At 35.1% G+C, this 25092-nt stretch overlaps 3 protein-coding genes across 4 annotated transcripts; 1 reads left to right on the top strand and 2 right to left on the bottom strand.

Moving 5' to 3' along the window:
* The first annotated feature begins 853 nt into the window (after positions 1-853).
* LOC115718641 (uncharacterized) lies at positions 854-4219 on the top strand. The gene is made up of 9 exons (XM_030647464.2): positions 854-1519; positions 1625-1663; positions 1764-2000; positions 2552-2928; positions 3016-3115; positions 3208-3261; positions 3352-3438; positions 3523-3651; positions 3750-4219. Exons 1-9 carry the CDS (start codon positions 1388-1390, stop codon positions 4077-4079), a joined length of 1485 nt encoding a protein of 494 aa, XP_030503324.2. The 5' UTR covers positions 854-1387; the 3' UTR covers positions 4080-4219.
* Positions 4220-5291: 1072 nt separating this feature from the next.
* LOC115718690 (protein LYK5) lies at positions 5292-7660 on the bottom strand. The gene has a single exon (XM_030647515.2). The coding sequence runs from the start codon at positions 7433-7435 to the stop codon at positions 5435-5437; it is 2001 nt and encodes a 666-aa protein (XP_030503375.2). The 5' UTR covers positions 7436-7660; the 3' UTR covers positions 5292-5434.
* A 1646-nt stretch (positions 7661-9306) lies between these two features.
* LOC115718709 (uncharacterized) lies at positions 9307-12096 on the bottom strand. 2 transcript variants are annotated; one of them, XM_030647535.2, is made up of 8 exons: positions 11461-12096; positions 11253-11313; positions 11018-11158; positions 10689-10796; positions 10262-10493; positions 9897-10160; positions 9686-9798; positions 9307-9592 (listed from the first exon to the last, which is right to left on the bottom strand). In XM_030647535.2, exons 1-7 carry the CDS (start codon positions 11964-11966, stop codon positions 9716-9718), a joined length of 1395 nt encoding a protein of 464 aa, XP_030503395.2. In that variant the 5' UTR covers positions 11967-12096; the 3' UTR covers positions 9307-9592; positions 9686-9715. The 2 variants fall into 2 exon arrangements, with proteins under 2 accessions (XP_030503395.2, XP_030503401.2); XM_030647541.2 differs by lacking the exon at positions 10689-10796 and having other exon boundaries at positions 11461-12094.
* Between the last annotated feature and the right edge of the window lie 12996 nt (positions 12097-25092).

Raw genomic sequence — 25092 nt, 5'->3', positions numbered from 1 at the left:
CCAGTGTAAGAATTTGTTCGACCTTGGGAGGTTGTTGGTCGGCATACTAAGGTTGCGTATAGACTTAAACTTGTCCATCTTGGTTGTACAATGCCACACGTCCTTGAGTCCCTCCAGCTGGTCGGCCTTTGTATTTCTTTAACGGTAAGTAACTAGCTAGTATTTTATTCAATTCCGAAACCCTTTCCAAAAGGGAACATATAGAACTCAACTAAATCATATAATCAATTGTTATATTTTGACTTCTATGGTGGATTGTATAATTCTGAAATATTTAGTAAATTTCCAAATAAATGTGCTTCCTCCAAAGTTATATAGTAGCTGATTCTGATATCAATCTTGTTTGAACTCTAGATTCAATTTTATTTATTTTTTTGAAAAATAGTAAAACTTCTGCTATCTATAATTTACATTGTTTTACAAAAACTTTTGAGGTATAATTTTTCCAAATATTGAAAATAGAGATATTTATCCTTAATGAACAAAAACGATGTGCTAATATAGAATTTTTCAATATATTTATGAAGTGATCATGAAATATGAGGAGATATGTAATAAGTATGGCCTATAGAAGAAGCAAGGAATCTAGTTAAGGTGGAAGAAAGATTTAGAGTTAGAGAGATTGAGTGTGTCTGTTAACCCAACTCCATCAAACTCCTTCAGTCCCCACCTCCATTAATGATCATTGCAGAAACAGCTGTTGTGTTGTGATATATCATATTATATGATTATTATATACATATATTAGCTGCTTCTAGCTTAACTGTACCATATAATATGTATATAGTAATAATAGTGTGTGTACTAATATTATTATTATTATTTCATCAGCATGTGTTTGTGAGGGTGATGATGAAATATATATATATATCTATATATATATATATATAGCTAGGAATAATGAATCAGCTCACCTGCCCTTCACTCCAATGTCTTTTTTTTATTTGGCTTAATTAATCATAACAGTTTACTTTCCTCCACCTAATCTCATGAGTGTATATATTTATATATGCATTTCTTCTTTTCTTTTCATAATTCTTGTTTTTTAATACTGCATATTTGTGTACCAACAAATCCATTTAATTTTTTTTTCCAATTATAATTATACAAGCACCACACCCACTCCATATCTTGTGGTGGGTCATCTGCTTTTATTCACTCAATAATTCTATTTTGGCATTATGGACAGATTTTTTTTTTCTCTTATTTTCTTTAGATTTTTACAATTTAAAGTTTTTATTAGTGCATTAATTTAAGAAGCAGAAAACAAAAACTTTCTTTCTAGAAATACAACCATTTGTTGAAATGCCCATTTGGCCTTTTGACTCTGTTAAGACCACTGTATCAGAAAGAAAAGCTTTTGTTTCTAAAAAAGAAAATTATTATTATGATGATGATGATGAGGCCTGAGAATAACCGCTCTTCCTCTTCCTCTTCCTCTTGTTCTTCCAATATTGGCTTTCTTAAAAATGTACTCAACATGTCACCAAGGCTGTCTTCCTTCTTTAATCACCCACCTGTGAGTATGGTTTAATTTTTCTTTTTTTAACTCTTGTTTGCCTTAGCCTCAATCTCAGACTACAAAATAAAACACTGAAATTATTTCTTCTTCATTTTCACACAGTTGGATACCATTTCATCATCTTCCCTGGCTACACCTAAGGTACTGTTTTATATATTTTCTTTTCATCATTAATTTGTTAATCTAATTGGTTTGTTGTTGAGTTTTAACAATAAACTAATTCGGGGTTGCAATGAAACAGTCATCTACAGCGGAACTGGAGAAGGAAATAAGCATACTTGAGCTTCAGATTTTGAACTTGGAACGCCATCTTCTGTCTCTTTACCGGGCAGCCTTTGATGACAAAGTCTCAACCTTGTCAAATACTCCAACTAGTAGTACTTGTAGTACTAGAGCTACCCCTGCACCTGGTGCTTGGACAACAAGCCCATGTAATCAGAGCAATCTCAATAACCAAAAAGCCACACCTACTAAAAGGGTAACTGAAAATCACTCTATAATTCCATCATCTACATTTGGTAACTACATTTACAGTAGATACTATTCACGAACAGATATGCTAAAAGGCACTACTAATCACTACCACTTTCATCAATGTCATATTGTTATTGGTGTAATTAAATATTAGGTCCTACATAGCTTAAGAGAATAGTTTGTAGGGAATATCGCTAACCAATCATAGAACGGTAACTATATAGAAGGTGTTGAGTACCACTAGAGTGTCCAATAGCAATGCTCATTGAAGAATAACCTCTAATATATTATATAAAAATTAAATCCTAAGTTAGGTCAGTTATAAATAAGAATCGAATAACTTCTAAATTGTAATTAGTTTTACATTTTTTAAATCCCGTACATAAAAATAATTATACGTTAATAATATACGTTTATATAGAATTAATAATTTTATTCTAAATTGTAATACATCTTAAAATAATTTTATTATGAAATAGTATAAATAATTTATTGTTATATTTGATATAGTATATTCTTAGATAGAGATTTTATTGTATATACGTGTATTTGCAGGACCATAAAGTTTCAGGACACCGCAGCCTAGCTGATCACCTTGGCGGTTCTTGCCTTAGTGCTGCTCCTGATAGACTTTCCCAAGACATAGTGAGATGCATCTCTTCCATTTACTGCAAACTGGTCACTCCTACTTCTTCTACTCGGCCTCAAGCCCCGGCTATGGCTGTGTTGTCTGCCTCATATTCCTCATCCTCCTCCACCTCCTCCACATTGTTTTCTTCCAAAAGTGGTTGTGATAGTTGGAGTCCACGACGTCACACAGAGTTGATGAATGTAGGTGGAGGACCTTATGCTTCCATGATACAAGTTCTCAAGATTCGATTAGAAAACGATAGTACTTTTAGCTTTGTTTCTAAAATGTTACAAAATTTCAGGTACCTTATTTGGTAAATTGCAACGTTTATCTTGATCATTTTTCATTGCTTTATTTATGTACTTGTTTCCCATGGAAACTGTTTTAGGTCATTGCTTAAACATCTTGAGATGGTTGACCCGAAAAAGATGAAGCGCGAGGAGAAGCTTGCGTTCTGGATCAATATTCATAATGCTCTAGTGATGCATGTATGCATATGTACTGGTTGGTTTATTCATCCATGATCCATGGAGATGGAGTGGAATAATAATGGTTCTCTTGTTTTGGAATCCCAATGCAGGCACACTTGGCTTATGGGAGTAGCAACCGTGTTAAAAATTCTTCGGTATTAAAGGTAAAATAAAAACATTAAACTTAGATATTTACTCTTTGAAAATTCCTTATAACTGGAATTCGTCAATTGAATGTTACTTTTTATAAACAGGCTGCATACAATGTAGGGGGACATTGCATAAATGCTTATGTGATACAGAGTTCTATTTTGGGAATTCGACCGCATAACTCGGCTCCAGTATGTTAACAGTGTGTCGTTATGCTATGTTATGTTATGTTAAGTGTTTTTATATTATAATTAACTGAATGTGGGTGAGTGCAGTGGCTACAGACACTGTTTCCAGGAAGAAAATTGAAGAGTACACGAGGGACAAGACATGATTACGCCTTGGATTACCCGGAACCACTGGTTCATTTTGCACTCTCTTCAGGAGATTACTTTGATCCTGCGGTATTCATTTCATTTCATTTCATTTTAGTTAATTATATAATTAACTCTCATTATCATCATAATCTAACTATTAGAGTCAAACAATGGATATATGTTAGGTTCGAGCATACAAGGCAAAGAGTATATTTGGGGATCTGAAAGTAGCAAAGAAAGAGTTCATAGAAGCAAGGGTGGAGTTTGAAATTAGGCAAGGAGAGAAGGAAACAAAGGTGTTGGCGCCGAGAGTGTTGGAGCTGTTTGGGAAGGACATGTCTCTGAGCGCGGAAGGGTTGTTGGAAGTGATCCTTGAAAGCGTGGCAGATGTCCAAAAACCAAAATGCACCAGCAACTCAACTTTTTATCTGCATTCGCTACCATTACCACCGCACAACTCAACTTTTCGTTATCTTATTCATCCTGATTTGGCCACCAATGGAATATGCCATTGATTATTCATTCATGATTTTGTACATATGGACATAGACATGGACATAAACATACTCTTTTACATTCTATAACACTAAGAGTCAACAAAACAATGTATCATCTAAATTAATTTTTTTAAAAAAAAAATGTTGAATCTTATTTTTATTTGGAGGGGTTACGATTTGATAGTTGCCAAAGTTTAAGGAGAAAATTTATTAATTTACAAAACCAATTCAATATTTAAACGAAATAATGAGACATAATCTAACAGAAGGACTAAATTTCTGTAATTATAAAAGTTCATAGAAAATTTTTAGTAAGCTGTATATTTTAAAGGTTAGGATCAAATAATGTCGAAAGTTAAAAAAGGAAAAAATGCTAATTATTCTTGTTTTTATGTTGTGCCAATGCATTATATGGCTATATTAATGAACCTTAAAAAAGAGTACTTAATTAGACGGTTGAATCAATTACTTTGCAAAATGGTTCGAATATCTTAAGAGTTATACATTAAAGATTGCTTGGTTGGAGAGAAGAAATCATGGAATGGTTGGGCTCAATCCTGCACAATTGACCCGCTTCATGCCAGCTAGTATCTAACTTACTTAATGCACTCACAAGCGTTCGCATAGCTGACCTAGCTTCGTGTTAAGGGCACATCGTAAAGAACTTTATCTATTCTGGTGCAAAGTTTGGTTGTCATACAGAAGCAGGATCTTCTATCAGCTAAAGAGTTTCTCCAACTAGCTTGTGCATTGGCAAGTACTTAAAGCTGCCTCCAGTTCTGTTATGGTATACAATACATTCATTTTTCTCTTTTGATTTCATTTAGGATTTGTCAATTAATGTCTTCTTTTCCATACCATTTAATTAAGGAGTAATAAGATATCTGATGGGTCCAAGGAATGGAGTAATAAGCTGAGGGAAGCCTTACATTACAGTACATTGATTCACAAGTGAAATAAATGTGGATTGTTATTGTATATTGTGTGCAGAGCTTTTCTTCCAAATGCATTTGTTTGCAAAAGTATAGAGGGAAGGACCAAACTCATCTTCCAGGGCTAGTGTGGTGGTGTTGCAGAAGACACTTGAGTAATGTATATCTGTCTTTGATATAACTTATCAACTCTAATATAATCCTTTTCTCATCGTGTTGCTTGTAAATTGTATCAAAGTCTAGGAAGTTTTCACATACAACAACATATATGAGAATCGTTTAAGATGTGATGACTCAGTTTAACTAATAACTTAGTTATATTATATTAACATATCTAGTCGTGTTTTACATAAACTTTTGCTTAACTCAACTCATCATCAATGGTATAAGTAGACTGAGAAAATGAATATGAAGATAGCTTAATAAGCTAGTATCTAGTATCTACCAATGGCTAAAGGACCTGGAGCTGGAGTGTTGGAGCTCGTCTGAGGGATCCCAGTCCCGAGTAGAGGAACGAATCTTGGACAGTGTCATGAGAACCTCAGTGATTGCAGGGCGAGAATTAAGGTCTCGAGCCACACATGCCTTAGCCAACTGAGCCATGGTGAAGGCCAAGTCCAAGGGGTACTCGCGCTTCAATGCAGCATCCATGAACTCTCGAAGCTTCTCCCTCACGTTGTCTCCATCCAACACATTTCTTATCACCCATTCGGAAACCAACTCCTCCCCTTTCTCACCACCACCACCATCGCCTGCAGCTGCAACTGCTCTGCCGGATAAGATCTCTAATAGAACGACCCCATATGCGAAAACATCAAGCTTTGAAGTGACTAAGCCGCTCTCAATGTACTCGGGTGCCATGTAGCCCTGTGTTCCAACCACATGTCTGGTCAAGTGGGGTTGGTTGTGTTCCTCCTCATCATTCTCCACCACTCTTGCTAACCCAAAGTTTGTAACTTTAGCTTTCATGGTCTCATCCAAGACGATGTTGCTGGTCTTCAAGTTCTTGTGGATGTAAGGAGGGTTGGCAAAGTTGTGTAAGTAGTTGATAGCATCAGCCACATCGTAAGCAATCTCCACTCTTTGCTTCCAAGATAGTGTATTATTGTTGTTGTTGTTGTGTTGTTGCAGCCAATCGCTGAGAGAGCCATTTTGGGCGTACTCGTACACCAGGTAGCTGTTACCTCCGCTCACACACAGACCCGACAGCCTGATTATATTCAAGTGGTTAATGCGCTTCAATATGTTGATCTCGCCGGAGACGTCCCCTTTCATCACTTTAATGGCAGCCTCGTCACCGTTGAAGCTTCCCCTGTAAACGGACCCTCTGATCTTGTTCTTTTCACTGAAAAAGTCGGTAGCTTTTTGCAGCTCTTCAAGCTTGTAAATGGTTAAGGAATCCGCCGCCGAACGCAGTGCCCCTTGATTTGAAACAGTCGACCAAGAAGAGGAAGATGTTCCCGGAACAGTAGAGTAGGAATTGGAGCAAACCTTCATAGACGGCGGCAACGATGACGAAAGCTCCTTTGGCTTTTGAGTGTTGCTGTGGTGGCGGCGGCGACGTTGGATGAAGAAGAAGAAGAAGGCGATGGCTGCAAAGAAGAGTAAAGCAGCTCCAATGGCAGCACCCACAACAATCCATTTGTTTGAAGAATTGTGATTTGGAGATATTGGAGGTTGCGCCGGAGGTGGAGGTGGAGGCGGTGGTGAGGCTGGTTCTGTTAGGGAAGGCTCGGTGGTCAGAGGGACGATAAGGGGCGTAAATGGGTATATGTTATCTGAGGAAGAGAGGCGGTTTGCATCGAGCAAAGACTCTGCTTTTACGCCGAAGCGAGCTGCAATGGTGGAATAGCTATCGTGCCATGTGACGAGATAAAGAAGAAGGTACTTTACAGCAGAGGAGGTCTGGGAACGAGTTGGGCAAGCACACCTAAGAGGGATCTGGAGAGTGAGACCAACGGAGAGGTTAAAGATTCCGACTGAGTTCTGGGCTATAAGAGATTGACAGGTGGTGAGACCCTGGTAGGTATTGTTGGCAACGCTAAAGTAAGTCTCAGAGCGTAACTTGAGTATATAGGAGGCGTTATGTTGGTAGTAAGAGGAATCATCTCCGGCGGTGCAAGAGCAATTAACGGGGACGATGACGAGGTTGTTGGTGGGGATGGTGTCGACATCGGAGATGTTGTTGGCTTTGGCGATGTGGACGGTGTCTGAGCCGAGAAGGAAGGCGATGGAGGATGGAGAGTTGTAGGGAGGGATGGATCGGAAGGTGAGGTAAGAGAGGCAGGTAGGGGAGACGCCGTTGCAGACGAAGCCGTCGGTGGTGTTGAAGTGGTTGTAACAATCGAGTTGTTTGTTGTTTACGTAGCTTTGCTGGGCTTGGTTCCATTGGATTTGGATTTGGAAAACTACCCATATCGTAAAAATCTTCAATTTCATCATGATTTTCTCCGGCAATGTGGCCTCAGTCAGTCTCACGGCTTATAATCCATCTTCTCCGGCAATGTTAATGTAATGATATAAGTAAACACAGAGTTTTGACTCCCATCCCAATTCACGCGTCTTTGTTTGACTCCCAACCCCATTTGCACGACACGCCTGACGCCTTCCACCATCAATATCTTAGTCTAAACCACATGCTTTGACTTCTTTCCATCTCTTCTTCTTAATTTATTATTATTAAATAATTTGTGACTTAATTACATAAATAATACTTATTAGTTCTTGACACTAATAATACGCATTAAAAATTATTTTTTTAAATTATATAATACTTGGTACTAATTATATTAAAAAGGTTATGACACCGAAGTAAGTGTTAGATATCACATGTGTTTTTTAGCAACTTTATGAGATTTATGTTATATTTTTAAAATTTTAATAAGTACCTGGCCATGGTAATGTGACCTCTATAGAAGTTTTAAATATTAAATTTAATTATATATTTGCAATTGAGAGATAAACTTAAACATTTGTGCTGTAAATTATTTTTTTTATTTTTATTAAGAATACAAGATCATGCATTTAAATTGTATTCAAACTGAGTTACAAATAGGAGGAGGAGCTTCTTCCAAAAAAAAGCTCATTATCTAGTCATAGACATGCTAAGTTAATTTATGAGACATAATTCTGATTTACATAAAAAAGAGATACCCTAAAAATTAATGCAACAACTGTTTAATGTGAGAAAATATGTGATGCTAAAACCAACCACAATGAATTTCTTGGGTGGTGTTTGACACTAATGACTTAAAACGAAGAATTTGTTGGGTGGTGTTTGCTTTGCAAAAATAAATTGGAATAGAATTAGAATTAGGAATAGTAAAATAGTAATGGAAAATAATTATTTTGTTTGGTTACAACTTTGAAATGGAAACAAAATAACTTTGGAATTGACTATTTTAAATAAAGATTATTATGGTGGCGTTTGGTAACACTTTTTTAATGAGTTTTTTGTTTTTAAAAGTAGAAAAGTGAAAATATTTTTCAAAAACATGTTCTATAAAACTGTTTTTACTTTTCAATTTTATAATTAGAAATCAAAATTTTAAAAACAAAAAAAATCACTTTCAATATTTTTTTAAACAGTTTTTTTTCTTAATCAATCTTTTAGATTACGACCAGACCCGAACCCAAATCTCCCCCCTACGGCCCTGGCGCTAAACCCGGCTTTTGACTTGAACCCGAATCCGACCCCGGACCTAGACCCGACTTAAATAAAATCAAAAAATAAAAATAAAAATGAACTTTACATAACACATTTTGTTTTCTGTTTTTAAATTTGAATAACAAAAGTGGTTATAGAGCGCATTTTTGTTTTTCAAAAATAAATTTTTTAAAAACAAAAATTTTACTTTCATTTTGTGATTAAAAAATTAAAAAACAAATGTGTTACCAAACGGCACCTATATTAGTGAAAAGATTAATTGTATTTATATTTCAACAAATACCTATAATTCTAAAAATAAACACATATTTTTAAAATAAATAACTACTATTTAAAAAATAATATTGATTTATAATATATATTTTTTACAAAAAAAAATGTTGTTTTTTAGAATGAAAATAGAAAACTTTACTCACTCTTATTCACCTTAATCTTATCAATAAAGTCGTTCATTTTGAGTATCCCGACCACCTCGATCCACGTGGTGGATGCGGGTTTTAATCTTATACATACCATGTTTAAACCAGTGCTCAAGTCCATTACTCACTCCACAAGGAACAAGCAAAGACTTCATCCTCCTTGACTGAGCACTTTGCCATTGATTAAGGGCTAATTCTAGCTAACAGACATTAGCTGCTAAGGTAGATTTTTGCTTCCAGACAACCACATTTCTGGTTTTCCAAATTGCCAATCTTTTCAGATGCATACATACACAATCATGTGGGCTACATTGATTTAAAAGTTCCTTTAAAAGATGAGTGGATCATATCCATATCATGTGCATAACAAAAACTTTATTGTGCCTATAATGTCTCTTGTCTTGTCTGGATTATACATAAGAAAAATGTTTGAAGATGTCGTTTTCTTCAATTACAACAGAAAATGTCCATCTCCATTAGTAGCTTCATCTCTACGCATCATCTGTCCTGTCACTGTAAAACAACATGCATCTTCATGCTTCATGAAAATACATCCACACACACACACATATATATATATATACATCAACGAAAAAACCAAGCTACCATAGTCAAAGATTTTCCAGTAAAGTGGCCTCAATCATGTTTGCACTTGTTGAGACATTTCCGGTACGCTAATTTTGCTACACAACACAGTCCTATAAAAACAAGAACCAGTACTGCAACCAAAGTTTTGGACCGAAAATAAATCAAAAATGTCCAAGAATATATACATATTATAAACATCTGTATGTAGAGAATTGAATGAGGAGGTTACCAGCTAAAGTGGAATAAAATAAAATAGCCAGTCTGTATCTGACAATCCATGGGAGAGACACTTCAAGAGAGCAGTGCCTTGAGATGTTTGCTGATTTCTTTAGTGTGTTTGAAGAGTTGATATTCATATTCTTCCCCCACTTCAAATCTGACAATGATATATTAACACTGGCCACAGGCTGTCCACTCCTATCCCTTATTTCACTTCTCACTGTCACAGGAGTTGTTGCCCAGTCTATCTCGATTGCCCCAAAATTGGGTTGGCCTAAGTACAAAATTTATTCATTCATTATGAAACTTTGCTCTGCAGTTATACAATGCATTATACATATGATATAGTTAACAAGAATTCAGATGGTTGCTTACCAAAAGTGCATGATTTATATCTACAGTTTCTATCTATTACTCTCATGGTAGTGGGAGTCAACCATGCCACAAATCTGATTAAAAGATGTAATACAGATGGGACTGTGTTCTCCACAGCTTGAGTGAGGCCACTGGAGGTTATGTCATAGAGTGGATATCCAGTAGCAGCACAATCAAATCTAGTGATTTCTCCAAAATGAACATCTCCACTGATGAAGATGACTCCATCCCTCTGCACCAAATGAGCTGACTGTTTATGTAAAACTCACTATAGTGGAAGAAACATTTATTAAAAAACAAAATTATTTGCAAAATAACTTCTATGGAACAGAACCACCTTTAGGGTCACTTAGTGTAAATTCAATGAGATTATTATTATGATTATATAGTTAAGCAAATTCCCTCAGAGGGTGGATATGATGATCACCTTACTATCAGCTATTACTTTAAAAAGGCGCTCTCTTTCCTTTGGGAAACGTCCCCAAGATTCCATATAAAACAATGGACCAGTGGTGGCTGAAATATTTGATATAACCTGGAACCAATGATTAATACTACAGCAAAACCACATAACAAGAAAGAAAGAACACACACACACACACTCTAATATCAAGAACAACACCAAAATATAAGTTACATTCACAAAACAAGAGGGCAATCCTTTTCAAATCTACTATCAACAATCACAGATTACAAGGTCTTCCCTTCTCTTACAAAGTCTCTTACAGTCATGTCTCGAGTGTTATTAACAGATACCTGAATAGAAGAGCCTATTATGGTGATAGCTGAAGGTGTACTGTTGAGCTCCTTTTCCAACCATGTCCATTGTGAATCCCCCAAGATAGTACCATCACTAGAGAGAGGGTCTCGGTGGTATCTAGTATCTAGAAGGATAACCTGATGATCCATACATTTTAGAGAACAAAGAAATGAGTTACATTTTATGATTATATTATATACAAACTATGAATGAATTATTATAACACTATACCTTGACTTGTCTGCCTTGAGGGCCAAATGTGTATGAAGCATACACACCTTGTTGGTGGCGCCTGTAAAGAAAGAACAAAACAAAACAAAGAATGAGTGAGTGAGTGAAGATAACAAAACATAACAATAGGATTAGAGAGAGAGAGAGAGAGAGAGAGAGAGAGAGAGAGAGAGAGAGAGAGAGATGATTAGTTAGTTAGTTAGTTAACCTTGGACTGTTTCTGGGTTCATCCAAGAAATCAAGAAGAAGTTTTTGATTGGTGGTTTTGGTGGTAAAGGAGAGTTCTTTCCCAGCGTCATTCAATCCATAGTCATGGTCATCCCAAGTACCAATAATGGTTAGATTAGGATGTCGACGAAGACGAGAATAACCAGGGTTGGACTTGGCCTGAAGGTACCTGGAGCTCATCTCTTGAGGGGAGGAAGGAACAAAGCGAGCCACATTCTTCCATGGCCCAATGGTCCTCTCCTTCCCAAAAACTCTAAAGGGGCGCTTTATGTCTCCATATATGTTGTCACCCATCCAAATGAAGAGCTGGGGATTGAATGAAATGATGGCATTCCAGATCGCTTCCTGTTCCTGAGAAGCGCTTTGGTTGGCACATGATCCAAAAGCAATTCTTGAGAGTGGGATCAACCCTTCTCCGGCTCCGCCCACCACCGTTAATTCCACCACGGTTGCCGTTAAACCCCACCACAACCACCAATATCCCATCCGACTACCAGGGGATTATTATATATTTCTTATTTCAGTAGCTTCACTCTTGATCTTCAAACACACAAAAAAAGGCTCCCTTTTTCTAGCAAAGGGGAAAAAAAAGCAAAGGATTCTATTTCTAGGACATCCTACAAAATAGAAGAAAAAAGTAATATTTTTCTATATAATAATAATAATAAAAAAATAATCTTTAGTAATTTTAGATACAATTTATGGGACACGATTTTATCCCGTGATGTACTTTTACGAAATATATTATGTGGTACATTATAAATGGGTCTCACGGTACGTAATAATAGGTCTCAAGGTACGTTACTATTTTTTAACCCATCTAACGGCTGTCGTACATCACGGAATACATTCCGTGAAAGTACATCACGGGACAAAATCGTGTCTCTACAATTTATATAGAACAAATCGCTATGATTATCTCTATGTTTATACTAATTTAGTGTAGAATCTACATTAAATTGGTATAAAAAATTTTATTTTTGGTATTGCAATTTTAATAATTTACACTAAATATATCATTAAATAAATATATTTTACTTAAAAACTCTTACATTTTATATCATTTACATTAATAACATATAATAGTTAATTTATAGCTACTAGTATGAATTTAAAATTTTAAAATAATTTAGTAAATAAAATATTTTATAAATTAATTAAACATACATTTTTTAAAAAAAATAAATAAATTAAAATCTTATAGTTGAGCCTATTATACGCGACCATTTATTTCTGTAGATTTTGTAAAACAATAAGTTAATATGGTGGCTCATAACTTCGCTAGAGCTGCAATATTATATCCTGATTGTCATTTCAGATTGGAGTCTGTTCCAACTGATTTGCTACCTTGTTTGGTAGTTGAAATTAATGGTTAATAAAGATGAATTTTCCATTCAAAAATAGTGGAATTGAGAGTGATATAATTTTATGAAATCGTTTATTTTATTTAAGTTATATACAGTAGAACCTTTATTTAAGAATACTCTATTCAAGAATAATCTCTAATTTGTTATAAAAAAAAAAATCAAGTCCCGATTTGGGCCAGTTATAAATAAGAATAACCTCTAAATTGTAATTAGTTATACATTTTTTAAGTCCCGTATTAATAAAGTATACCTCTATATAAGAATAATTACATCTTAATAAAATATATACATGTATTTTGTAAATTTATTTATGTAAAATTAATAATTTTATTATAAATTATAATACATGTATGAAATTATATTTACTCTAAAACATTTCTATTATGATATAGTATTAATGATTATTTATTGTTATTATTGTTACATTAATATTTTTTGATTTTTTAATTTTTTTTTTTCTAGTGTAACTCTTTTTAGTTATAACCTCCCAACTAGAATATAATTTACTTGGTCCCAAGTGTATTCTTGGATAGAGATTCTACTGCATTTTGATATTAGAGACTTTAAGAACTATTGGAGGATCATTGAATCTTACAGATAATTTTTTCTTATTATTTTAATTGTTGTATTTAAATTTTACTTTTTTTGATTTAATTTATTTTGTAAAAGTTAAATCCTTACACCATTTATCTTTTTTTGGTGTGTTTTTGTAAGTTGTTCATCTAGTCTTCAAAAGAGAAAAGTTCACATTCATGCATAAGATCTAAACTTAATAGTAACTTTTCAGTCGTTCAAGTAGAAACATTAGCATTAATGGTAATGCTGAATTAGTCTCACAGGCTTGGTCTTCCTCTTTATTTTGTGGAGTCTGATTCTTTAGTTTTAGTTTTTGCTTTTTCAAAGCATTCATACTTTTGTAATGAGTTGGGTTCTTTGTTAGATGATTTTGTTAGTTTGCTTTCTAATTTTCTTGAGGCATCTCTAGTTCATATTCATCGTATGACTAATAAGGCAGCTCATGAATTAGTTGTGCATGCACTTAGGTGGATAGTGAAAGAAAGTTTGAGTTACCATACTTAAATGTGAAGCATGGTCCCTAAATATGCCACTACACAAAACATCAAAGAAAATATGGTGGTGTGTTTATTTAGTTCCGATTATACACTTTAAATAATAAAACAAAACTCATCTTAACAATTTTTTTTCTCCCTCTCTCTAGAAAGTCACACACACGCCAGACCAAAAAATATGCTATTATATGTGTATAGTTTGTTTTTAATAGATTTACACATTTGTGTTTGTGTTTTGTTGATTTTTTTTGCCAAAAATAGAATTTTGAATTTTTTTTGTATTTTTTTGTGTTTTTGTCTCTAGTTCTCAAGTTTTTTGCGATAATTTGCGATATGTAGCGATGTATTTATAATGATAGACTCAAATTGATGTTAAGAATGAAGTTTAGCGATGATTAATAATATTTTGCGATATTTGACTAAAATAAATGTTTGCGTATTTAGTGATGTTCAGCAATAGCTTTTGTGATGTATTTACGATATGAGACTAAAAACTGCAAAACACATGCTAAATGTCGCTACATTACACTCAAGTTTTCACGATGATTAATGATGATTAGCGACATACTTTATATTTTTTTAGTCTCATATCACAAATACTAGGGCTGTACAAAAAAGTTTGTAAACCGCCTAAACCGAATAACTAGCCCAAACCGAACCGAAAAAACCGATAAAAATTACAAACCGAAATATCCCGAAAAAATTACAAACCGCCCAATCTGTTAATTGGGCGGGTTGAAAATAGGTCCAACCCGCCCAATTAAACTGACCAACCCGACCAACCCGATTTTGCACCTTTATTTTTTTTTTAAACTTTTTAGTTTTTATTATATATAATATAAATGATTAAATATATAATAATATAAAGTTATATACTTAATTATTAGTTTTAAAGTCATATATATGGTATTGTACTTTGGTGGAATGTGATATTTTTAATTTATTTTTTTAATTTTTGTTGATTTTGACTTTTAAAACTAAAAAAAAAAAATTGGCCGGTTTGGGCGGGTTAACCCGACCAAACCGCCCAAACCGTTGATCGGTTTGTAGATTTTTTTTTAAAAATTGGGCGGGTTGCACTTAAATTTTAGCAACCCGAACTTTAGATTGGGTTAGAAAATATATAGGATAAACCGACCGATGTACAGCCCTAACAAATACATTGCTAAATACGCAAACATTTATTATTTTAGTCAAACATCACTAATCATCGCTAAACTTCATTTCTAATCTTAGATTTAATTTATTATTGCAAATATATTGCTACATATTGCAAAAAGTTAGAATATTAAAAAAAAAAAAAAAAGTGCAGAAAAATGCAATTAAAATCTAATTTTTGGGAAAAAATTAACGAAACATACACAAATATGTAGATCTGTTAAAAACAAACTATATATAATTTGGTAATCGGCCAAAGAGAGAACAAGAGAATGAGAGATGAGTGGTGCTTTGTGGTGAGTTTAGTTGATCTTTTATGGGAGAGAGAATTGGAGGAAGAGGAGAGAGAATGAGAGAAGTTAAAATAAAAAAGTGAATAATAACATATTTTTCTTATGTGTTTAATGAGTGGATTAATTCAAATCCATACTTTACATTTGAATATAGTAATCCGAAATCCGAAATTCTTATATCGGCTCGTTTGGTATGCAGGATTGGACCGGACTGGACAAGATTATATTATGCTGAAAGTAATCTTGTGTTTAGTTTAAGAATAGACTGGAATGTTTTATTTATTTCCTTCTAAAGAAAGAAAAATTTAAATTAAAATAAAAAATATATAATAATAAATGAAAATTAAAATATACAATAATAAATAAATAAAAATGAATAATTTGCAGCAAAAAAATAAAAATAATTAAATTATAAAATAAAAAAATAATCTATTATATATAATCAAGTATATATTATAAATATATAATAAAATATTTTATTTAATAAATAATTAAAATAGTAAAATAAAAATACTTGAATAATATAAAATTGTTTATCTGAAACACTAATTTAATATAAATATTAATTTTTTAAAATATTTATATAAATTTCTAGTAATTTAAAAATAATATATAATTTTATTGTCATATTATTTTTCTTAGAACCAATTTAAGTAACTATTGTTTAATTAATAATATTTTAAATTTTAAAAACTTATATATAATAATTCAAAATTATACATTTTCACTAATTTTAATGAATAAGTTTTTTATAAAAAAAAATGTATAAATAAATGTGTGATAATTCTTTCATTTAAATTCTTATTAAATTTAAAATATATTAAGAAAATTAAAATTAAAAAAAACGATAAAAAAATCTCACTTGCATGGGATTATTTATCCCACCCTGCTGGATGGGATAAATAAAGTACTACTATACTAATTGCGGGGCCCCAAAAAATCGAGAGAGAGAGAGAGAGTAGCTTCCTTCTTCCGCCTATGATCCTGGGAAGGAAGACAAGGGTTCTAAACTAGAAAGGATCCCAATTTTCTTTTGGGTTTCTTTTAGATTGATTGAGCCTTGTTCAGGGAAAATTTATGGAGAGAGAGCGAGAGTGAGAGAGAGAGGGAAGGGGTTCAAGAATGAAGAAGAAGATGACATGCTCAGTCCCATTTCCTGTTCCTCTACACTTTATTATATCATTTTACTGAACACTTTATTAAATCATTTTACTCAAAGTTTATGCTGTATTGCCTATTGAGTGTTCATCCTAAATATAAGCTTAAAGAGAATGCAGAGTTTGCCTAAAGATGATTCCGGTGTTCACTCCATCCAGTCAGAATTGCAAGTATTTATTGGTTGTTCATCGTGGGAGGACGTTTCTGTTGGAAATATATTTTACCAGGAACTTAGATCTACTCACAAGTATGTTGATTTAACAACCTAATATTGAACTTCTAAAACGATGAACTAAACACATAAAAGTTAAGAATAACTTACAGTGATGGCAGCGGAATTAAATGTCTCCTTCCACTCAGATCTCTAACCCTTGATTCCTGTCTGTAGCAGAGTATAATCAAGATCTGAGCCCGAAAGTTCTTCAGTTGGATGTGATCCTTCACAGTCTTCCAAACTATGATGAGGTACTGAGTGATGTGTGTGGGCACTTCTCTCTCATTGGGAATTTCGAAATTCTCTCTTGTTTTTCTCTCTTGATTTCGTGTGACACAATGCAAAGCAAAAGCTTATAAAAGCATGTCAAGAGTAGAGAGAGGGGGCGGCTATAAATAGGAAAAGCGAAGAGCACAACTTTCCAAATAGACAGTTTCCTCTTTTACTGTGTAATTGAATAACTGTCTTATTTAGTGTGATCCACCACTTTCCTATTTAGGCTCGGCTTTGATTAGCAATTATATGGCAATTTAAATTGAAAATAATAATTGGGAAACATGCAAAGGGTGGTCGGCCATGGTATGTATGGGCCTCACTGGAATTTTGCAGTTTCCTCAATTTTATTTCTATTTCTCCAAAAATGCCATTTTTCCAATTCTAATCATTTAAAGGCCAAAATTAATTATTTAATAACTAAAATAGATTATAAAATAATATTACCATTTAAAATAATTATTAATTAGACATGCAAAGTCTCTTAATTAATAATTAAACCTAGAAACCCTTCTATTTACAATTTCATCCTTAAACTGTGAGAATTCACAAATTAGACATAGTCTAACTTTTAGAATTATAATTGATTAATCATAAATCAATTACAGAGTCTTACAAACAGTATAGTCTCAATTAGAATGGGGACCATGGATCTATATGTTGAGCTTCCAATAAGTTGAACCGATTTACCAAGTAAATCCCTAACTTATTAATTCCTTGTTGAATCCACTCTTAGAACTTGGAATTGCACTCTCAGACTTATATAGAGCATATCATATGTTTCACGATATCAATATGCTATCTCATTTAACCATTGTTATAATCTTAATGTGATTTAGAGTTCCTCTATATAGATGATTTACATCGAGATGGGACCAATTTACCGTTTACACCCCTCAATGTATTTTGCCCCTTTGAACACTTAGTTACCTGTAAATGATGTTTTAGTGATCTAATATATAGTCACTGAAACAAGAGCTCATCCATTTACTTCTATTTAACTAAGCTCAAAAGGAATCATCACTTTACTTCTATACACCAGTAGAAGCTATAGATTTCCTTATTTATGTTCAGCACTCCCACTCAGTTATGCTATCATGTTCCCAAAATATATGTATTATCCTGACCCAAAGGTAGGTTTAACTAATAGATCAAAGAACATGAATAGCACTCCTGAGATTGAGCCTAAGCATATCAGGATTTAGATTCTCTTAATCTAAGATCAACTTCTGACATTGACTTGGAAAGATACAACGGTAAGTTTACAATATCTTTGGCCAAGTTCAATATCGGTCCAGTCCAATGCATACTCCATACATTCGAAACCAGTATACTTTGCTAATGTTCTGGAAAGAACATAACACTTACTCCAAGTGTAAGTATACTTTATCGCTGATTATCACATCAGTGGAAATCCAAAACACTGATGAACAGGGACCAAATCTTTTGAATCATATAATCACAATAACATTCCACTGTACTGACAATACTGTAATTGTGAATAACTATATGTTCTGGATTTAACTGATTTTGTGCATATATCAAGTATATATATTAAACCATAAACATGTAACATTCATGTAATCATAATTCACTTCAAAATTCTAAATTGATAACTTATCAGATTATAATGGGTTTTATTTAGGGCACAAAACCCAACAGATTCAACAATCATTTGTATCCATAAGTTAATTTTACTCTGAAGGGGCTAGTATGAAAGGGAACCTGTATGGAAATGACTTGATTTCAACTCTATCAGGGTACAATGAAACTTAGGGGAAGACTATGGGAAGCCATATTAAGCAAGTCTCATCAATGGGAAATTAAGACTTTGGTCGTCTCCGGCGGTGGGACCTGGGTCTAGTGGCCAAGCTCCATTCGTCTCCGGCGGTGGGAGCTGGGTCTAGTGATACCTCGAAGATCCCCGTTTCCAGATTTGGCCATGGTCGCGGCTCGAGGAGGATGAAGATGGCGACATCTCGTGAGCCAGCTGGTCGTGGTTCGTCTCTGCGTGCTGCTTGGATACCGAAGCACAAGCCTGCATCTCGAGATTTGACATTTACTCTGTTGGGTAATTTGGCTCCGACTGACAGTGTAGAGAAGGGAAAGCTTCCTGTAACTTTTCCTATGTTAGAGGAATGCCCTTTTGACCGTTCCTCTATTGTACTATTGGTTTTGAATGTTGGTGGTCAAGGTGATATTGGGCCAGTTTTGAACACTAGTGGGCCGAGTAGGCTTATGGCTGCTTGTGTTGATTTAAATGGAATTGGAATAGTACCTCACGTGGATAATAGTGTGCTTAAAGGAGGGTTGACTTTGAATGGAATTGGAAGTGGGCAAATTTCTTGTGGGCCTCTGGTTATTAATGATAAGGAGGTTGGTGGGTCGAGCTCTCCTCTTAATGAATTGGGCCAATATGATTTCCTAAGTGTTGGGCAGAAGGCACTTTGCTCTACCAACGATAATAAGGCCTTGTGTAATTTTTTTCAAGCCCAAGAATCATTGCTACAAGGGCTTAAGCATTTTGGGAAGTTGGATTTGGATGAGATTAGAACCTTGGGAGGTGACATTGGTGTTAAATCCACTTCTAAGATAAATATTAGAACCACTCCTTTCAAGAAAAGAAAACTTTTTAAAGCTTCTGCTTCCTTATGTTCCAGATCTCATAAGATGATTCAGAGACACTCGGGTGTTATCCGAGACTTCCCTTGCGACACAAAGGAACAAGAACAAGACAGAACTTTCAAGATTGATTTTGAAGAACCTTCTGAAGTTTGTTCGGATTTCTTATCTCGCTCTGACGACATTTTAAAGAACCCGCTTATTGGTTCGCTTGTGATTGAGGCATTTGGCTCTAGCTCATATGTTCACTCTCAAACCCCTGTGGAGGAGAATGTCTTATCTCCTCCACAAGAGCCATGAGAGGTGTAGCGTGGAACTGTAGAGGTTTAGGGCAGACTTCTACAGTTCTGGAGTTGAAAGCCCTGATTCGGTCGTGCAATCTTGATTTCATTTTCATTACCGAACTAAAAGTGGATGCTTCAAGTCTGGTACGTTCCCTTAAGAAACTTCACTTTTATCATAATATTGTTGTGCCGGCAGTGGGATGTGCGGGGGGATTAATTTTAGCTTGGAAAGAGGGCTTTGAATTTGAAAGTATTGATGTTTCTAAAAATCAGATTACTGGTTTTGTGTACTCTGACCCTGTAAGGAACCCCTGGCTGTTGTCTTGTGTTTACGGTCCTCCGTACTTCCATGAAAAGAAGAAATTTTGGTCTAGCTTGATGGTTAATGGTGGAAAATTTGGTGGCCCTTGGTTAATCTTAGGCGATGTAAATTTTGTTCTGAGCAACTCGGAGCGGGTTGGGTCTAAGGGGAGGGATCAATTTATCCCCTTCATTTCGGAGTTAATTAACCGTCATGCTTTGGTTGATTTGCCTATTAAAAGGGATAACATGACTTGGGACAATCATAGAGACGGTGATTATCACATTAAGTCGGCCCTGGACGAAGCTCTTGTAAATAATGGTTGGCTGCAAATCTTTCCTAAGACGGTCGTCCGGTCCCTCACCACCTGTAATTCAGACCATCAACCCCTCTTTATTAATACTGACACTTCGGTCTCTAACGCCAGAAGGCCTTTCCGCTTTGAAGCTTGGTGGACAAGGGACCCTCGTAGTTCCTTGGTGGTGGATCAAGTGTGGGGGTCTATTTCCCACGATTGGGCCCCCGCTAGAGTCTTTAAGAAAGTTGGTGCGACCCGCCTGGCCTTGAGTAGCTGGAACCGGGTGCAATTTGGCAAGTTGGACTCTTGCATCTCTAAGTTGGAGGGTCAATTACAAGCTATCCAAAGTTTGCCTGCTGGTAATAGAATTTGGGCTACAGAGGTTGAGGTGAGGAAAGAGCTTAATGAGGCTTTAAGGCGGAAAGCTATTTACTGGCAACAAAGATCCAGGGTTTCTTGGATTAGGGATGGTGATAAGTGTACTAATTTTTTCTTCATTTCTGCCACGATTCGTAATAGAAGAAACTCAGTGGATAGTATCTTGAACAAGGATGGTGTGTGGATAACTAATAAAGAAGAGATCGGTAATGAGTTTACTGGTTTTCTGGGTGACATTTTCAAAAACCCGCCTCAGGGCCCTTTGGAAAGCTTAGACTACTTAATCCATGATCATCTCTCCCCTTTAGAGCAGTCTGAGCTTGAGGTGATCCCAAGTCACGAGGAAATTAGACAAACGTTGTTCTCTATGGGAAGCTTGAAGGCTCCGGGTCCGGATGGTATGTCAGTTCTCTTCTTCAAACACTACTGGAACTCTATGGGACAAGACTTCTGTGATGCAGTTGTGGACTTCTTCCAGTCAGGGAATATGCATAGAGGCTTTAATGCTACAAATATTACTCTCATTCCCAAGGTCCCCAACCCTAAAAAAGTATCCCAGTTTAGACCTATCTCTTTGTGCAATGTGATTTATAAGGTAATCTCGAAAATCATTGCAAATAGAATCAGAGTGTTCCTGCCCAGATTGATTTGTCCTACTCAAGCAGCTTTTGTCCCGGGCCGGAACATCCAAGATAATAATGTTTTAATCCAGGAGATCATACACTCTTTCAAGAGGAAAAAAGGGAAAGAGGGATTTTTTGCAATCGAGATTGACCTGGTTAAAACGTACGACAAACTAAGTTGGCAATTTATTGACCACGTTCTGCGTAGTTTCAAGGCCCCTGACAAGTTTTGCCACTGGGTACGCCAGTGTATCACAACAACTTCCTTTAACCTTTTTCTCAATGGAAGGAAATTTAACAGTTTGACCCCGGAGTGTGGCATTAGACAAGGAGACCCCCTATCTCTGTACATCTTTATCTGGGTTGCTGAAATCCTCTCGCACATCCTTGAGCACGCCCTTGACAACGGTACCATAAGTGGTATAAAGCTAAGTAGAGAGGGCCCCAAACTTTCCCATCTTTTCTTTGCTGATAATCTGATCCTTGTTGGCAGGGCAAACCTAGAAGAAGCAAGGGGTATGTGGCAGTGCCTGGAAAAGTTTTGTGATTGGTCTTGTCAGAGAATTAATAAGCTCAAAACCTCCATTTTCTTTAGCGGTAACACAAGTGATGGTATGAAACGAGGCATCATGCAGACTCTGGGATTGAACTGTGAAATGGGTAACATAAGCTATTTGGGCCTCCCGCTTTTTAGATCCCACCAAAAAGATGTGGATTTTAACTTCATCCTTGATAACCTGGTGTCAAAACTCCATGGGTGGAAATTAAAATCGTTATCGAAGGCTGGTCGTGCCACGTTGATCAAATCGGTGGGGCTTTCTTTGCCTGTTTACACGATGCAGACGACAAAGCTTTCTAAAAAGCTTGCATCTAGGATTGATGGTATGGTGAGGGACTTCTGGTGGGGCTGTGAACAAGGTAATAGAGGCATCTGTCTTAAGGCCTGGGACCAGTTATGCCTTCCCAAGTCTAGAGGGGGGCTTGGCTTTAGAAAGACTGTGGAGATGAACCAGGCATTGCTGGCCAAGTGGGGTTGGGCTCTGCTTACTGAGGAAAAGTCGTTATGCTGTAATGTTCTCAGATCTAAGTACCTTAAGGGTAAACAATTTTTTGACTATGAGGTTAAGAGCTCCGATTCTTGGTTTTAGAGAAATGTGGTGCGATCAAAAGAGATTTTAAGAAAAGGGGCGTGCAAGCTAATATCCGATGGGAGAGAGACAAGAATTTGGGATGACCCTTGGGTTATCCATGGTACGAATTTTTACCCTAAGTCCAACTTTCGTCAACAGGAGGGCTTTGAGAAAGTGTCGGATTTACTTCTACCTGACGGAAATTGGGACACACCCAAGCTACACAACCTTTCCGACCAAGAAATTGTTAGTAACATCTTAAGAGGTGGTAATCCGAGTGGCCAGGGAATAGATGGGTTTGGACAAAAGAATCTAATGGTCTGTTTTCAACCAAGTCTGCCTATCTTATTCAAGCCCTTGATCGGGCTCCTTTGTGCAACATTGCTCCGGCACTATGGAACAAACTTTGGAACTCAAAGATTTTGGAGCGACACAAGGTCCATTGGTGGAGTATCCTTTCCAATGCTCTACCCTTAAGAGCCCCTCTTGCTAAGAGAATGGGTTTTGAGGTTCCTGCCCTATTTGTGGGGAGGCTGAGGAGACCACAGAGCACTTGTTCCTGTATTGCAACTTTGCCTTCCACCTTTGGCAATCTTCTCCTTGGGGGGTTATGCCTGTTCTGGATTCAGGAGCCCGAATGTGGGACTGGGTTACTTTTCTATGGAATCTTAAATCTAGAGGAGTTGATACTGATGAGCTTTTCCTCTATGCCTCGATTGTGGTAGATACGATTTGGAGGGCCCGCAACGACAAGGTACATAATAAATCAATGGGTAACATTAAACACTATATTGACTCTATCTCTTCTTGTTACATAGACTATGGTTCCTGCCTTCTTTCCCCTCCACAGTCTATTGGGACTCAGGCTTGGTCTCCGCCGTCGGAAGATTGGGTTAAAATCAACTGCGATGTCAAAGTCGGAGGTAAAACTATGTGTGCTGTGGCGATTGCGAGAGACCATAACGAATCAATTTTGTGGGTGGCGGCGAAAAGGCTACACTTCTCTGACCCACTCACGGGAGAAGCTGCGGCCTGTCTTTTAGCTATGGAGACGGTAGTCTCATTGCATCATACTTTTATTTTGGTGGAGAGTGATTCAGAGATTGTTATCAAGAACCTAAAAGGGGATGACTCTATTTGGGGGATTGAGAACTATGTGCGTCATTGCAAGCTCCTCTCTACTTTTATGACTAATTATAATTTTTCTTATATAGCTAGAAACTTTAACTACGCGGCCCATAATGTGGCCAAATGGGTGTTTGCCAACAACGTTACGGGCATGGTAGAGATATCTACTATACCTCTTAATATCTTTTGTAATGACTATGAGGTCTAACTTCAATTTTATTTATAAATGCATTTTTCAAAAAAAAAAAAAGGATGGGATAAATAATCCCAGACAGATGAGGTTAGCTGGATTAGTTATCCAGACTTCTAACATGCCCAAATAATGGATTAGACAAATTAACCTGTCTAATCTAATCCAGTCCTACGTACCAAACGGGCCCATAAATTAGCTTGGATGAGGATTTCTAATAATAATTTAGACATCTAATAAAATTATATATATTTATATTTGGTCTAAAAATATTTATTTTATAAAAAAAAATAAAAATAAAATTTAATATCATCTTAAATAAAAGTTAATAGTAGTATAAAATTCTATATTTGTAATTTCTAAAAAAAAAATAATTTACGGTATAAATACTTAAGTTTAACTTTCGGTTACAAAAAAATACATACTTAAGTTTAATTTTTAGTCGTAATAATACCCAATTTATAATTATAAAATTTTTGTAGATACCTAAATGTTAAGTGTTAAGTAAATTACCACGTGGCAATCCCTAATTGGTGTAGGTCATTAAATTTTTATTTTTTATTTTTAAAAAATTAGTTACAATATACTAATAAGAAAAAAAGTAATTTGTGGCATAAATACTTAAATTTAACTTTTGGTTACAAATAAATACCTAAATTTAATTTTCGGCAGTAATAATATCTAAAATATATTTTCTAAAATTTCTATAGATACATGACTGTTAAGTGTTAAATAAATTGACATATAATAATCCTTAATTAATTTAGGTCATTAAATTTTTATTTTTTTTTTAAAAAAAATAGTTTGAATATACTAATAAGAAAATAACACGTGGATAATAACTTCACATTTAACCGTCAGATATCTACTGAAGTTTTAAAAATATAACTTAGATATTATTAATTATAAAAATTAAACTTAATTATTTATTTGTAATTGGAAGTTAAACTTAAACATTTATGTCATAAATTACTCATAAAAAAAATAACATATGAATAATGATTTTGTATTTGATAGCCAGGTAGCTGTAGAGTTCTAAAAATACAACTTAAATATTATTATGACAAAAAATTAAACTTAAAAGTATTTAAATACAATTAGGTGTTAAAGTATTTATTCCACAAA

The sequence above is a fragment of the Cannabis sativa genome, chromosome X (assembly GCF_029168945.1).
Source record: "Cannabis sativa cultivar Pink pepper isolate KNU-18-1 chromosome X, ASM2916894v1, whole genome shotgun sequence".
In the NCBI taxonomy this organism is placed as follows: Eukaryota; Viridiplantae; Streptophyta; class Magnoliopsida; order Rosales; family Cannabaceae; genus Cannabis; species Cannabis sativa.
This window is presented reverse-complemented; position numbering and strand designations above follow the sequence as displayed.

Coding starts and splice junctions, on each gene's coding strand:
- LOC115718641 (XM_030647464.2), top strand. CDS start 1,388: ATGATGATGATGATGAGGCCTGAGAATAACCGCTCTTCCTCTTCCTCT. Junction 1,520..1,624: donor CCTTCTTTAATCACCCACCT/GTGAGTATGGTT, acceptor ATTTTCACACAG/TTGGATACCATTTCATCATC. Junction 3,262..3,351: donor AAAATTCTTCGGTATTAAAG/GTAAAATAAAAA, acceptor TTTTATAAACAG/GCTGCATACAATGTAGGGGG.
- LOC115718690 (XM_030647515.2), bottom strand. CDS start 7,435: ATGATGAAATTGAAGATTTTTACGATATGGGTAGTTTTCCAAATCCAA.
- LOC115718709 (XM_030647535.2), bottom strand. CDS start 11,966: ATGGGATATTGGTGGTTGTGGTGGGGTTTAACGGCAACCGTGGTGGAA. Junction 10,797..11,017: donor TAATAGGCTCTTCTATTCAG/GTATCTGTTAAT, acceptor CATTGGTTCCAG/GTTATATCAAATATTTCAGC. Junction 9,799..9,896: donor ATTTTATTCCACTTTAGCTG/GTAACCTCCTCA, acceptor CTTTGGTTGCAG/TACTGGTTCTTGTTTTTATA.